At 41.9% G+C, this 12,818-nt stretch overlaps 1 protein-coding gene and 1 long non-coding RNA gene across 8 annotated transcripts in view; one reads left to right on the plus strand and one right to left on the minus strand.

Annotated features, from left to right (window-relative positions):
• Window positions 1–632: 632 nt before the first annotated feature.
• On the minus strand, window positions 633–5,906 carry KBTBD6 (kelch repeat and BTB domain containing 6). Its single transcript, XM_002824208.5, has one exon. It carries the CDS (start codon window positions 5,561–5,563, stop codon window positions 3,539–3,541), a length of 2,025 nt encoding a protein of 674 aa, XP_002824254.1. The 5' UTR covers window positions 5,564–5,906; the 3' UTR covers window positions 633–3,538.
• Window positions 5,907–5,977: 71 nt separating this feature from the next.
• Window positions 5,978–12,818, plus strand: part of LOC112128569 (uncharacterized) — a 157,087-nt gene continuing 150,246 nt past the window's right edge. For 6 of the 7 annotated variants that reach the window (XR_010136761.1, XR_010136757.1, XR_010136760.1 and 3 more), the window contains exon 1: window positions 5,985–6,108. This is a non-coding gene — a long non-coding RNA (uncharacterized LOC112128569). Of the gene's footprint in view, window positions 6,109–12,818 lie in introns of all 7 variants that reach the window. The other variant, XR_010136756.1, reaches the window with a different exon arrangement.

A 12,818-nucleotide genomic window follows, 5' to 3' on the forward strand; every position in this document is an offset into this window, starting at 1 on the left:
TTTGAAAACTCTAATACTACCTATCGTTTGCATTTAAAAGAATTTGCAATAATTTGGGTTCTCAGCTTTTCAGACTACAAGGACATAAATACAAAAGATAATTAATGTCATTCTAAATCTTACAGATGGTAGTCTGACAAATGACATTCTATTAAGCGTTTGCTAAAATATGTGTGGCTTAATTGGAAAATTAGACAGTTACATTTTCTTGTCATGAAGGGATTTCAGCACTGCTAGTTTTATCATTCACTACAGTGATCCCCAACCTTTTTGGGCACCAGGGACCAGTTTCCATGACTAGGGGTAAGGGGATAGTTTCAGGATGAAACTGTCCCACCTCAGATCATCAGGCATTAATTAGATTCTCATTAGGAACATGTAACATAGATCCCTTGCACATGCAGTTCACAATAGAGTTTACACTCCTATGAGAACCTAATGCCACTGCTGATCTAATAGGAGGCAGAGCTAATGCTTGCTTGCCTGCAGCTCACTGTGTGAGTCCAGTTCCTAACAGGCCACAGACTGGTACAGGTCTGCAGCCTGGGGGCTGGGGACCCCTGATTAACTGCACACGCAAAAGTTTTATACATTTAGTGGAATCACTGAAGTAAAAAGTCAGGAAGCATAAGTTCTGGTACCAGTTTTATTTATAATTAACCACATACAAATCACTTTTCTACAAAATAATGGTTAACATCTATTCCTTAATTCACAGAAATATCACAAAACCAAAATCCTTCCCACGATATATTACTATTTAGTCTAAGCTTTAATTCAAAGGTTGAGAATGACGAATTCGAGAATTTCTTTCATACATAAATTGCTTTCCTTAATTCTGCAGATGGGTAATCTGTTTGAGATAAGCACTGTCATGTTTCAACCTTAGAGAACAAAAAGCTATCAACAATATAATGGTAAAGAAAATGCTAGCCAAAAAATAACACTATTGAGAAATAGGCGTGTATTAAGTGCAATACTTATAACATCTCTGATGTCAAATGACCAAAATTTAGCCTTAGGGCACTAAAGCACATTTGCCCTTTTGAAGCACATACTAGTACGGCACATTTTATTTCACTGAAAGTGATGTTAAACATGAATGTCTTGTAGACTATTTAAAGAGCCAGTCAAATGGCTAAAAAAACCATTTTTTTTTGTTATAACTCTTTTTGTGTCTCCCTCTTTCCATTCTCATCTTATGATATTTCACTCCAAAATTTAGTTACCCACCCCAAAACACATTTCTCTCCCTTCTGCCAGGGTGTAAGAAATGTTAGCATTCTGTCACTAGAAAATAAACACTGAAGAGGAATTAGCATGTTAATGAACAAAGATTAAGGAAGGTAATACTAACAGGATAAAGGAAAATATAGACCATAAGCATGTGGTCATTTATCATGTACATGTATCATGTCAACCATTATATATTAAATCTTCAAGAGGTAAGTACTTTTGTTTTAGTGTGTTTAACAATGTCAGTTTCGTGGGATTTAGTCTCCATTCCAAGACTTTCTCTTACATTACAGTAACAGAAAAACAAAGACTGGAGCATGGTTTAACAGAGAAATACAAAACACATACAAACATCATAATAAAATAGCCATTTATATCACTATTAGAGAAATATTTTAGAGAAAACATACTTTCACTAGTGGCCTCAAATGCCATCATCCACTTATGTTCTTTAACTATCAACTTTGTTTTTCTAAGAGATGGGATCTCGTTCTGTTGCCAAAGCTGGAGTGCAGAGACATGATCATAGCTGCAGCGAGCTATGATTATAGCTGCAGATGACAGCTGCAGCCCCGAACTCCTAGACTGAAGTGATCCTACATTCAAGTGATCCTCCCAAGTAGCTGGGACTCAGACTTGGGCCACCATGCCCAGACATATTTTTTATTTTTGTAGACATGGGGTTTTGCTATGTTGCCCAGGCTGGTCTCAAACTCCTGGGCTGATGCAATCCTCCCACCTCAGCCCCCTGAGTTGCTAGGATTACAGGCATGAGCCACTACACCCAGCAACTGTCAACTTGTAAAACAAAAATACCTTCAAGCTGATAATCAAGAACATTTAGTGACTTTAAAAAGCTGACAGAATATTTCCATGCTACACAAAACAGTTCTATACACAGCTTTACAGTTTTAAAGTTCTTTGCTGGCACTTGACTTTATAGTTAACACAACGACTACTGATATCAACGAAATACTGTTTTTAGCTTATATATATTTTCAAAATCATTATTACCTCACAAAACAGTAAAGAAATATCACTTCTGCTGAAGAATCCTCTAAGATGAACACCAAAACTGTGCAGCTAAAACATATTGAGAATCACATAAATGTTTAAGGCAATAGATAAAAATTTATACAATCCAGTGAAATTTATACATGTCCAGCAGAAAAAAGGATTATTCCTGATTAAATGAAGCATGTATCAGGTTGAGATCAACAATACAAACCTACAAAGCAAGTTACTTCTTTTTTAAGGTTTTTTGATAATTTGGTGACACAACTAGAATATAATCTTTTAGATGAAAATTGGTGACTTTGCAAATATACATTCTAAATTCCAAAATTAAAACGAAACCAGTAGAATCCTGGTTTGTTTTTACTGTCAATGAGCTTATAGCTATTCTCTGTATTATTATAAATGAAATCACCACTCAGTCACCCTAATACATATATGCTTTTTTGTTTGTTTGTTTTTCTTGTTTTTTTTTTTTTTTTTTGAGACGGAGTCTCACTCTGTCATCCAGGCTGGAGTGCAGTGGCCCAATCTTGGCTCTCTGCAGCCTCTGACTCCCGGGTTTCAGCAATTCTCCTGCCTTGGCCTCCTGGGCAGCTGGGATTACAGGCGCATGCCACCATGCCCAGCTAATTTTTGTATTTTTAGTAGAGATGGGGTTTCACCATGTTGGCCAGGCTGGTCTTGAACTCCTGACCTCAGGTGATCCACCCGCCCCGGCCTCCCAAAGTGCTAGGATTACAGGCGTGAGCCACCGCGCCCAGCCTGCATTTTTTTCTTCATAGAAGAAAACAAAAGTAAAACTTCCCAAATTATGTTTAACTTATAACATATTTTGTAAAGACCCCTTAGGTTAACCATTTCGGAAATCTACATTGTCCTGAAGAAAAAGATACGCTTTCAAAACACTATCTAGCAATTCCTAATCATTTTTCTATTATAAAAATTAAAATTGAAAAATTATTGCCACAGTGCTTGTGGCAGTAAACAGAGTGTAAAATTTATCAAAAGACTAAATTAGTGTCATGAAACATAAACACACTAAATAATAAAATAAATACTGGACCCTTAGCACAGAAAATTATTAAAAGGTTGATTTGAGTGTTAAAATTTGTAACATTAAATTACCTTCGTATTTCAAACATTACTTTTTCTAAACCAAACCAGAAGTTAATCAACTTTTCCTCTCCTTTAGGAACAAAAAGGATATTTAAGATATTTTCCAAAACAGTAAAAACAACTTAGTGTTTCAATTTAGTTACAACAAACCCTGTTGATCCTGTGCATTTCACTGAGGCGCTACACGCACCCAAAAATCATCATCAGAAAGAGAACTTGAACTTCCTGACTCAGAGTCTGGCTCACTGAATCCACCTAAGTCCCATTCAGTGCTAGACTCACTTGGTATTTCTTCTTCTTCAGTGAGGAAACTCTGACCAGGTTCAAGGCAGGAAGGATAAACACGAGCAGAGAGGCAAAAAAAGTTAGAATCAAACTGCAAGAGGCCTAATGTGGTACCTATATTAATCCATTGGTCTCCCCTAATATCGTATTCATACACAGTCACCCGGTTCTTTTTCCACTGTGGGGTGCGAGAGGTGATGAGCAACAATTTTTGGCCATGCTTGATAATCCTGTAGTTGTTGGTCTCTGAGACTAAGGGAATATTATTCATTTGCCTCCATTCTGCCCTAACTGGGTTGTAGACCTTCATGACTGGGATATCACAGATACAATAGATCTCCTCATTGAAGACACAGGCTTCCTGAAAGTCATTGCGCTTCAGAGAAACGCACTTCAGCCACATATTATGGCTAGGATCATAACAGAACATGCGCTTACTGTTGAGAGCATAGAGATAGTCTCGAATTACCATTAGGTCAAAGGATAAAAAAGAATGGGGCAGTGGAGCCACCAATGCCCACTGGTTTCTCTTAACATTGTAGCATTCCACTTCCTTCAACTTAACTCCAGTAATAGGGTCTCGCCCCCCCAAAATGTAGATGTAGCCATTGAGATATGCCACATCCATGCCCTCACGACACAGCAAGCGATCTGCAAGTTGCTGCCAACTATTCTGAGCTGGTTTGTACACCCAGAGGTCTGTCCTGGGCTGAGCAGCTAGATAGATGTCATGGTCAGGAGAGATACAGACAGCTAAAGTGGTGACAGTCCTAGTGTGAGCCAGACAGGTCAAAGGTGACGGCACTTTGTAAAGGTCCCCCGAGTATGGATCACAGCACAGAAAGGGATCTCTGGGGTGTCCAAAGAAGATCACCATCTCCTTGGCACACATACCCAGTCTCTGGGGTGGATTTTCTGCTGCAGATACAAGAGAGTTGCTGCTGCTACTGCTGCTGCTGCTGTTTGGCACTGGCGCCAGAGACTTGTACAACAGGTCACCATAGCGCATCTGCAGGGCCCCTTCAATAACGTCCAGGCAGTACTTCTTCACGATGGGCTTGGTCAGCAGCCCTTCTAAGTAGTCCTGATCTTCTTCAGTGAAGTGCATCCAGCGCACGCACTTGAAGACTTCTGCAGCACTGGGACCCCGCTCTTTGGGAGCAGCCTCCAGCCACTGCACTGCCACATGACACACTGTCTGCTCACTCTCCACGTCCAGACTATCCAAGCGCAGGACAGCCAGCAGCTGGGCCAGGGTCAGATCTGCTAGACTCTCCTCCCGAATTGAACCCATGTGGCTGAGTTGCTTGAAGTTCTGAGCTATATAGGACTGGGCCTGGGATCGCAGCTTGCGATGGCCAAAGGCGTCTGCAAACTTGAGGATGGCGGTGCAGTTGGTCAGGTCTAGACGTCGGGCTAAGAAGGAGGCACAGGCTTCCCGCACATATTCCAGCTGGAGCATGTCGGAGGCCGCGTATAGGCGCTCCACGTTGGCCTCACTGAGAGACACACGACCCGTGTAGCAGTAGTCGACCAATACCTCGAAGGACTCAGCGTCCACATCGTGCATGGTCACGCTGGCCTGCTGGCTCTCGTACATGCCACCTGTGAACATACTCTTGAAGTAGGGACATGCCGCGGCCAGCACATTGCGATTGCAGGGGAACAGGCGACCCGTGCCAGGCCCGCTGCCAGGCGTCACCACCTCGATGGTCACATCGCACAGCAGCCGCGCATCATAGAAGGACTTGAGCTGTGCCAGCAGGGCTGCAGAATGGGCCGTGTCCTTTAATTCCTCTGGACCCGTGAAAAAGGCCGAAACTGTGGGTTTGTGAATCTTCTTGGGCCGCTTCCCACCACGGGGACTGGCGAGGCGGCGAGAGCGCGGGGCGTCTTCCCGGGACTGCATGGTGGAGATGGCGACGGGCGCTGATGGCGAGAAAGGCTGCAGGACCCGGCTCTGGCTCCTCCTCAACCTTCCCTCGCTGACGCTAAGATAGCAGCGTCTCCGAAGAGACCGCAGCACGAGCCCATTTACTGAATTCAGCCCTACCCCGAGGAGCCGCCTCCCTTTATCGTTTAGACAGTGGCTGACTCACCCTCTCTCACTCCCGCGTCCTTTCTCCGCGTCTGCTCGCCTTCACAAGACCCGCTGGCTTGGAGCCGCAGAAGCCGCTACTGCAGCGTGGGCGACAATACTAGGCGCCCGGGAGAACTCCCGCTCCCAGGTTGCCTTTCGCGCCCCGAGGGCTGCTGGGGCTCTCAGACTCCCGGGCGGAGACCGAGGGAAAGAGTCCGCTTTGCATGTTGGGAGTAGTAGTTGGTGTAATATCGCGATCCTTCTCTGGTGTTCCTTGTTTTAGCTGACGACACTCGAGAGCGCCAATTTTCCTAGATTCGATTTTGTGGTTTGGAAGTGTGGTTTTTGGAATCCAGAGTAGTCGCCTCGTTCTAGTATGTATTGTTTGACTTATCTCTTTGAACTGTTTCTTCTTTTGTAAAATGTGAACAGTAGTATTTCATAGGATTGTGTGAAGATTACATGAGTTGGTTATAGGACGCTGTTAATAAATATTTGTTGGTTTGTAGAATAATTACTCAGTTCTTAGAATGTAAAGGTTCGATAAGTTTTCTTCCAGCCTTTATAAAAAAAAAAAAAAGGAAGCATCACTAATTTGAAATTATGAGCCTGTAGGAAAACAAAAAACCCCCCAAAACAGAAAACCTTGCAAGTTCCAGTAGAGATCCCTTTTTAGGGGCGTGTGGGTGTGTGTGTAAACTAGATTTTATTTTTAGGTTTACGGAAAAATTGAGCAGCAGGGACAGGGAACTTGCATATATCTCTCCCCACTTCACAGTTCCCTTATTATTAACATCTTGTATTAGTGTATGCATCCATTAGAAGTTATTTTTTTTTTTTTTTTTTTACTCACTATGCCTCTCCCTGGTACCAAAAGATAACTCAGGGTTTGTAGGATTGGTTGGCTATTACTGGAATTAGATCCCTGGCTTTTTCACAATTGCCTGTCCTTACTTGCCATGACTAAAAGGAGACCACCTCCAGTCACCTGACTTTGAGACTTTCCTTCCAGACGTGAAGTCCTCTGTAGCCACTTCTCCCACTTGGTCTCTCCAATATTCAGTACCCCTTTCCCTTTTTTACACAAAAGAAGAGACATGCTTTAGGGGGTCCTCACCCCAAAACACAATGGAAGCCAGAGGCCTGGTTGGTAATTTAGCATCCTTTTAGACCCAATGGCTCAAGCATTTCTCCCCTTGCTTGTATGAAGTTGCTGCTCCATCAGAGCTGACTTTATTTTTAGTCATTCACTCAACCTTTACTTACCTATGCAGTTCAAACATTAGAAGTCACTGAGAACACCTAACACGTTTCCACTTTGGACTCACCTCCTGTGAAACCCTGCCACTGTCTTCCTCTCTCATCACTGTCCACAGTAGTCAAAACAACCAAGCCAGTCTTCTTCCCATTCCCTCTGAAGGACAACCTTGTGACTGAATCACCGGCACACAGTCATTCACATTTCCTCACTCTGACATCACCAGAACTCCTCTCAGAGACCTTGATATCACCTTCTTTGTAGATGATTCTTACCTCAGGAGTACAAATGGGGAATTTTAAGCAGGATACACTATTGCAGATTTTCAACAGCCTATTAAGTTGAAATCTCCACCTAAGTTAACGTGGCCCAAATCATTGAATTCTTAAGCACTCACCCAAACTTGCATGTTAGCACAAGATAAGGGAACTAACATTTATACAGACAGCCAGTTTACTTTTGGAATTGTACGTTATTTTGGTATGCTATGGAAAGAGGTTTATGACAACTGAGGAGTACCAATCAGAACCCAACTCACTAACCTATTTAAGTCTTTTTTTTTTTTTTGAGATGGAGTCTCGCTCTTGTCACACAGGCTGGAGTTGCAGTGGCGCAGTCTTGGCTCACTGCAACCTCTGCCTCCCGGGTTCAAGCAATTCTCCTGCCTCAGCCTCCTGAGTAACTAGGATTACAGGCGCCCACCACCATGACCGGCTAATTTTTTTTTTTTTTTTTTTACTTTTAGTTGAGATGGGGTTTCACCATGTTGGCCAGGCTGGTCTCAAACTCCTGACCTCAGGTAATCCACCCACCTCGGCCTCCCACAGCGCTGGGATTACAAGCGTGAACCACCGCCCAGCCCCCCTATTTAAGTCTTTACAGCTATCCAGAAATTAGCTATTCTCAAAAATCAAAGCTCACACTAGTGGCTGGACTAACAAAGCTAAAGGAAACTTAACTGGCTGAAAATATGCTAAGGTTGCTGCTTCCCAAGAAAACACCTCCTGAATCACGTGTATACTTCTCCTTGCTCAACCTACTCTAAAGACAGAAACTCTTAAGAAACTTAAGATATAACAGCTGCTAGCACCTGAGACTGAAAAAGCAAAAAAGCAACAAGCTGGATGTTTTATCTACTCAGATGGGCTTTGGAGACACCTAGACAACTGTTTGATTTCTCTTGGTCCCTCACTCAAAATTTGTTCTGCAGCCTCCATGAGATTACACATTATGGCAAAGAAAATCTTTCTCCACAAATATTGTTGGGGATGCCCTAATATTGAGCAGTTAACTTCAACTTGCCCCATCTGCCAGAAACACAATCCTAGTCAATATGTAAAGTGGGACAAGCATGAGAGTCAACTCTCTCTAGTCCTTGTTTTCATTGGAAAATATATCAACTCTCAAAGTCTTATGGGTACAAATATGTTCTAACCATAGGTGGCATGTTTTCAGCATGGTTAAAAGCTTTTCTCTGTAAACAAGCTACTATCACCACTGAATTTAACCTGATACCAGAAAGAATTTTCTCCTCTTAGGGATCTCTGTTTTTTTTAATAACAGTGGAGGAACTCACTTCAGTATAAGGTTATTCAGGATCTTCAACAAGTTCTTCCAATGTTACAAAAACTGCAGTCTCCTTACCAGTCCTCTGGAAAAATGAAACAAGCAGGCCAGTGGTACTCTTATATTCAAACTAGCCAAACTCTTTAAGGAACTCAACCTGCCCAGAGTCTGATGCCTTATGGCCTGACTCTTCTATTATCCCCAATTTCTCAGCATGTACTAAATGAAACTTAATTCTTAACATGATTAATGAGTCTCTTGAAATCTCCAAACTCAATGACTCCACTTTTTCAGGATCAAGTGTAGGAAAAAATGTAGGAGCACTTTTATCCCCAATAATAACCATTTTCTCTTCCACCACTTCCTAACCAGCCTTACAAACTGCGTTCAGTTCCACACAAAGACTCTGCTCTTCTGAGGGATCTACCCAGTTGTTAATCCTAGTAATCGTTAATAATTACTATACCTCAGACCCCACCTGTTTCCCCATAGGATACCACTTTTCATGCCTTCCCCAGGGGCATTTGGACTGATTGTCTGGGACTTCAAAATATTTAAAGCTGCTATCCCACCTGTCAATGGTGTGTCCTTCTGGAATTACCTCCAAATTGAGGCAACTACAGGGAATTGGGGAAAACCTCCTAGGGATATCAATGATTCTCTTTTCATATGCACCATGAGGGTCCTTGACACCCACTATGGCATTAATACAGTTAAAAAGGGTAGTTCAAAAAAAAAAGAAAAGTTAGTTCAAGCCTCTCCTTAACCTTTGTAGAAGAAGAAAATTATACCACTTTGGCCTTAGAAGTACAGAAAATAAGTTTAAACGCACAGGCCCAAATTGTTATGGCCAATCCTACAACTTTCAACTTCCTTCTAGCTAGACAGGGAGGTATCTGTGCCATAGCCAAAATCTCTTTTTGCACTTGAATAAACACAACAGGACAAGTGGATGCTTAGTTACTAAACTCAAGGAAAAGGCTAGTTGGCTTTCTAAGGTAAATTCAAATAGCCTGAGACATGTTCTCCTGGGCAAGATTTAGAAATAGAAGACCCGGTTTTGAGCTGTATTACAAACATTACCAATTGACATAGTTTGGATATTTGTCCTCGCTCAAATCTCATGTTGAAGTGTGATCCCCAGTGTTGGAGGTGGGGCCTGGTGGGAGGTGTTTGGATCATGGGGGCGGATCCCTCATGAATGACTTGTGTTGTCTGTCCACTTGGTGATAAGTGAGCTCCCGCTTTGAGTTCCCACAAGATCTGCTTGTTTAAAAATATGTGGTACCTCCTCCACCCATTCTCTCTCTCTCTTCTCCCTCTCTTGCTTCTGCTTTCACCATGTGATATGCCTGCTTCCTCTTCACCTTCCACCATGATTTTAAGCTTCCTGAGGCTTCCCTAGAAACTGAGCAGGTACCAGTACCATGCTTCCTGTAAAGCCTGCAGAACCGTGAGCCAGTTAAACCTCTTTTCTTTATAAATTACCCAGTCTCGGGTATTTCTTTATAGCAATGAAAGAATGGCCTAATACACTAATTATTTTCCTGTTTGTAGTCTTATACCTTGCAATTGGGCAGTACATCATGCCTAGTCTTAAATACTACTACACAGCTATCTGTCTTCACAAATTATTATTCAACAATGTATCATGATCTGGTAGACCAAAGGGTGACTCTGCTTCCAACTGACTTCCCAGACAGAATTTCAATCTGAACTGACAATTTTACCCATGGAGATCAAGATCGTGGAGTTAAATTCCACAAAGTTTTGTTTTCCTAAATCTCCCAACTCTTTTGTGCTCTGGGAAATGGCTTACACAACGAACCATCCTTCCTGTATGACGTAGATGACTTTCTGTCTGCTTTTTCTCATGCCTACCATAAGACTCACTGATGACCTCCTTACCTTGTTTACCTGTGAAAAGGCCAAACACAGCCTTTTCATTTTTGCCTGAACTTGCTGGCAAGACCAGACACGAGTCTCCCACTTCCTGTCATTTATCTCATGAATCATTAGCTGAAATTAGAGCTATTAGTACACCACATGCCCCCGTCAACCCCAAACTATCTAGACAGAGAGATAAACATTTTCTGTGCAGCTGACTGAGATGTCCCCTGTTTACAAAAACAATCCCAACTAGAAATCATTCCATTTAAAACAAGTCTACTTCTCCCTATAAACCATAAGGTAAAAGCATCTTGCCAAGCACTCTAATCTTTGAATGTGGGGTGCTCTCCTTATTGCAATAGCCTGAATAAAATCAATTTATTTGCTTGTTTGGTTGATAATGCTTACTTTATACCATATGCAAAAATTAAGTCAAGGTGAATATCAGTACTGTGGTGTTATTATACGTATATATGTTTTCATCCATGGTCCTGGTTCATAACTTCCATAGCCCTTGTTACAGATTTTGTTATAATCTTGAGTGTGTTAGGCCTCAGGGGCAGGCCTCAGGAAACAGAATCTCTCTGACTTTCTCTAACTTTCCTTTCACCTGCCCCAAGGCAGGACTCTAATTTTCCCTCACCTTTCTGATTGTGGGTCATAAGATCTTCATTCCAGAGAGAATCCTGCCTTGTACTCTGGGGGAAGAAATGCTGATGTCATGAGGCTTCCATAAAAACCCAAGAGGACTGGGTTCAGAGAGCTTCCAGGTAGCTGAACACATGGAAGTTCCTAGAGGGTGTCCTGCCTAGAGAGGGCATGGAAACTCCGCGCCCCTTCCCTTGTACCTTGCTCTGCGTGTCTCTTCATCTGTATCCTTTGTAATATCATTTATAATGAACCACTGAATGCGTTTATCTGAGTTTTGTGAACTGCTCCAGCAAATTAACCGAACCCAAAGAGAGGGTCGTGGGAACCCCAACTTGAAGCTGATCTGTTCCAGGCCGGGTACAGTGGCTCATGCCTGTAATCCCAGCACTTTGGGAGGCCGAAGCAGGCAGGTCACTTGAGGCCAGGAGTTTGAGACCAGCCTGGCCAACATAGCGAAACCCCATCTCTACTAAAAAAAACAAAAACTTAGCGGGGCGTGGTAGTGCATGCCAGTAATCCCAGCTACTGAGTAATCCCAGGCTGAGGCATGAGAATCGCTGGAACCTGGGGGATGGGGGTTGCAGTGAGCCAAGATCACGCCACTGCGCTCCAGCCTAGGTGACAGAGCGAGACTCTGTCTCAAAAAAATAAATTAATTAAAAAGAAGTTCCAGAGGCCTGAACTTGCGGCGGGAGTGAGGGTCGCAGGGGCTGGCAGTAGGCAGTCTTGAGGACTGATCCTCAACCTGTGGGATGTGACACTATCTCCAGGTAGACAGTGTCAGAACTGAATTGGAGGACACCCAGCTGGTGTGTGCTGCTTGGCGTGTGGGGGAAAACCTCCACACATTTGGTCACAGAAGTTTTCTTTTGTGTTGATGATTGTTGTTGTGGTATGCGAGCAGAGGAAAAACATGGTTTGAGGGTTTTCCCAAAACTACTGAACAGAAAAGCTAAAACTGTGAAGCTTCTAAAAGATAACACAGAATACTATTTCTGTGATTTGAGGGTAAGCAGAGATTCTGTAGGAAACAAACCAACAAACCACTAATCATAAGAGAAAAAAACTTGACAAACTGAATTTCATCAGAACTAAAATCTTCTATCAAAAGACACTGATATAAAAGGAAAACATAAATGACAGACTGGGAAAAATTTTTACTCTATATATGCACATGACAAATGACTATCCGAAATATTTATTTTGAAATATTTTACCTCAAAGAATATAATATATATTTTAAATATATATATATTTTAAATATATATAAATATATATAATTTAAAATATGTATTCCAAATAGCCATTTGTCATGTGAAATGGGCAAAAGACTTGAAAAGACATTTCCTCAAAGAAGATATATGCACTGCTAAAAAACATGAAAAGGTCTCAACATTGTTAGTCATCAGGGGAAAGCTAATTCAAATCACAATGAAATACCATTTCACTCTCATTAGAATGGGGAAAATTTTAAAGACTAACAATACTACTTGATTATGTGAATAATACTTGATTACGTGAATAATACTTGATTATGTGAAGCAACGGGAATTCTTGTACATTAATAGTCAGAGTATAATTGGTATGTTCACAATAGAAAATGGCCTGGCAGTTCTTTTACAGTTAGTCAACAATTTCAACCTTAGGATTTGCCCAAAGAAAATAAAAATATATGTCCATAAAATGACTCATACAAGAATGTTCACAGTAGCTTTATTC

The sequence above is a fragment of the Pongo abelii genome, chromosome 14 (genome assembly GCF_028885655.2).
Source record: "Pongo abelii isolate AG06213 chromosome 14, NHGRI_mPonAbe1-v2.0_pri, whole genome shotgun sequence".
In the NCBI taxonomy this organism is placed as follows: domain Eukaryota; kingdom Metazoa; phylum Chordata; class Mammalia; order Primates; family Hominidae; genus Pongo; species Pongo abelii.

Excerpts from the sequence above, each read along its gene's own strand:
- KBTBD6 (XM_002824208.5), bottom strand. The coding sequence starts at position 5,563 with ATGCAGTCCCGGGAAGACGCCCCGCGCTCTCGCCGCCTCGCCAGTCCC.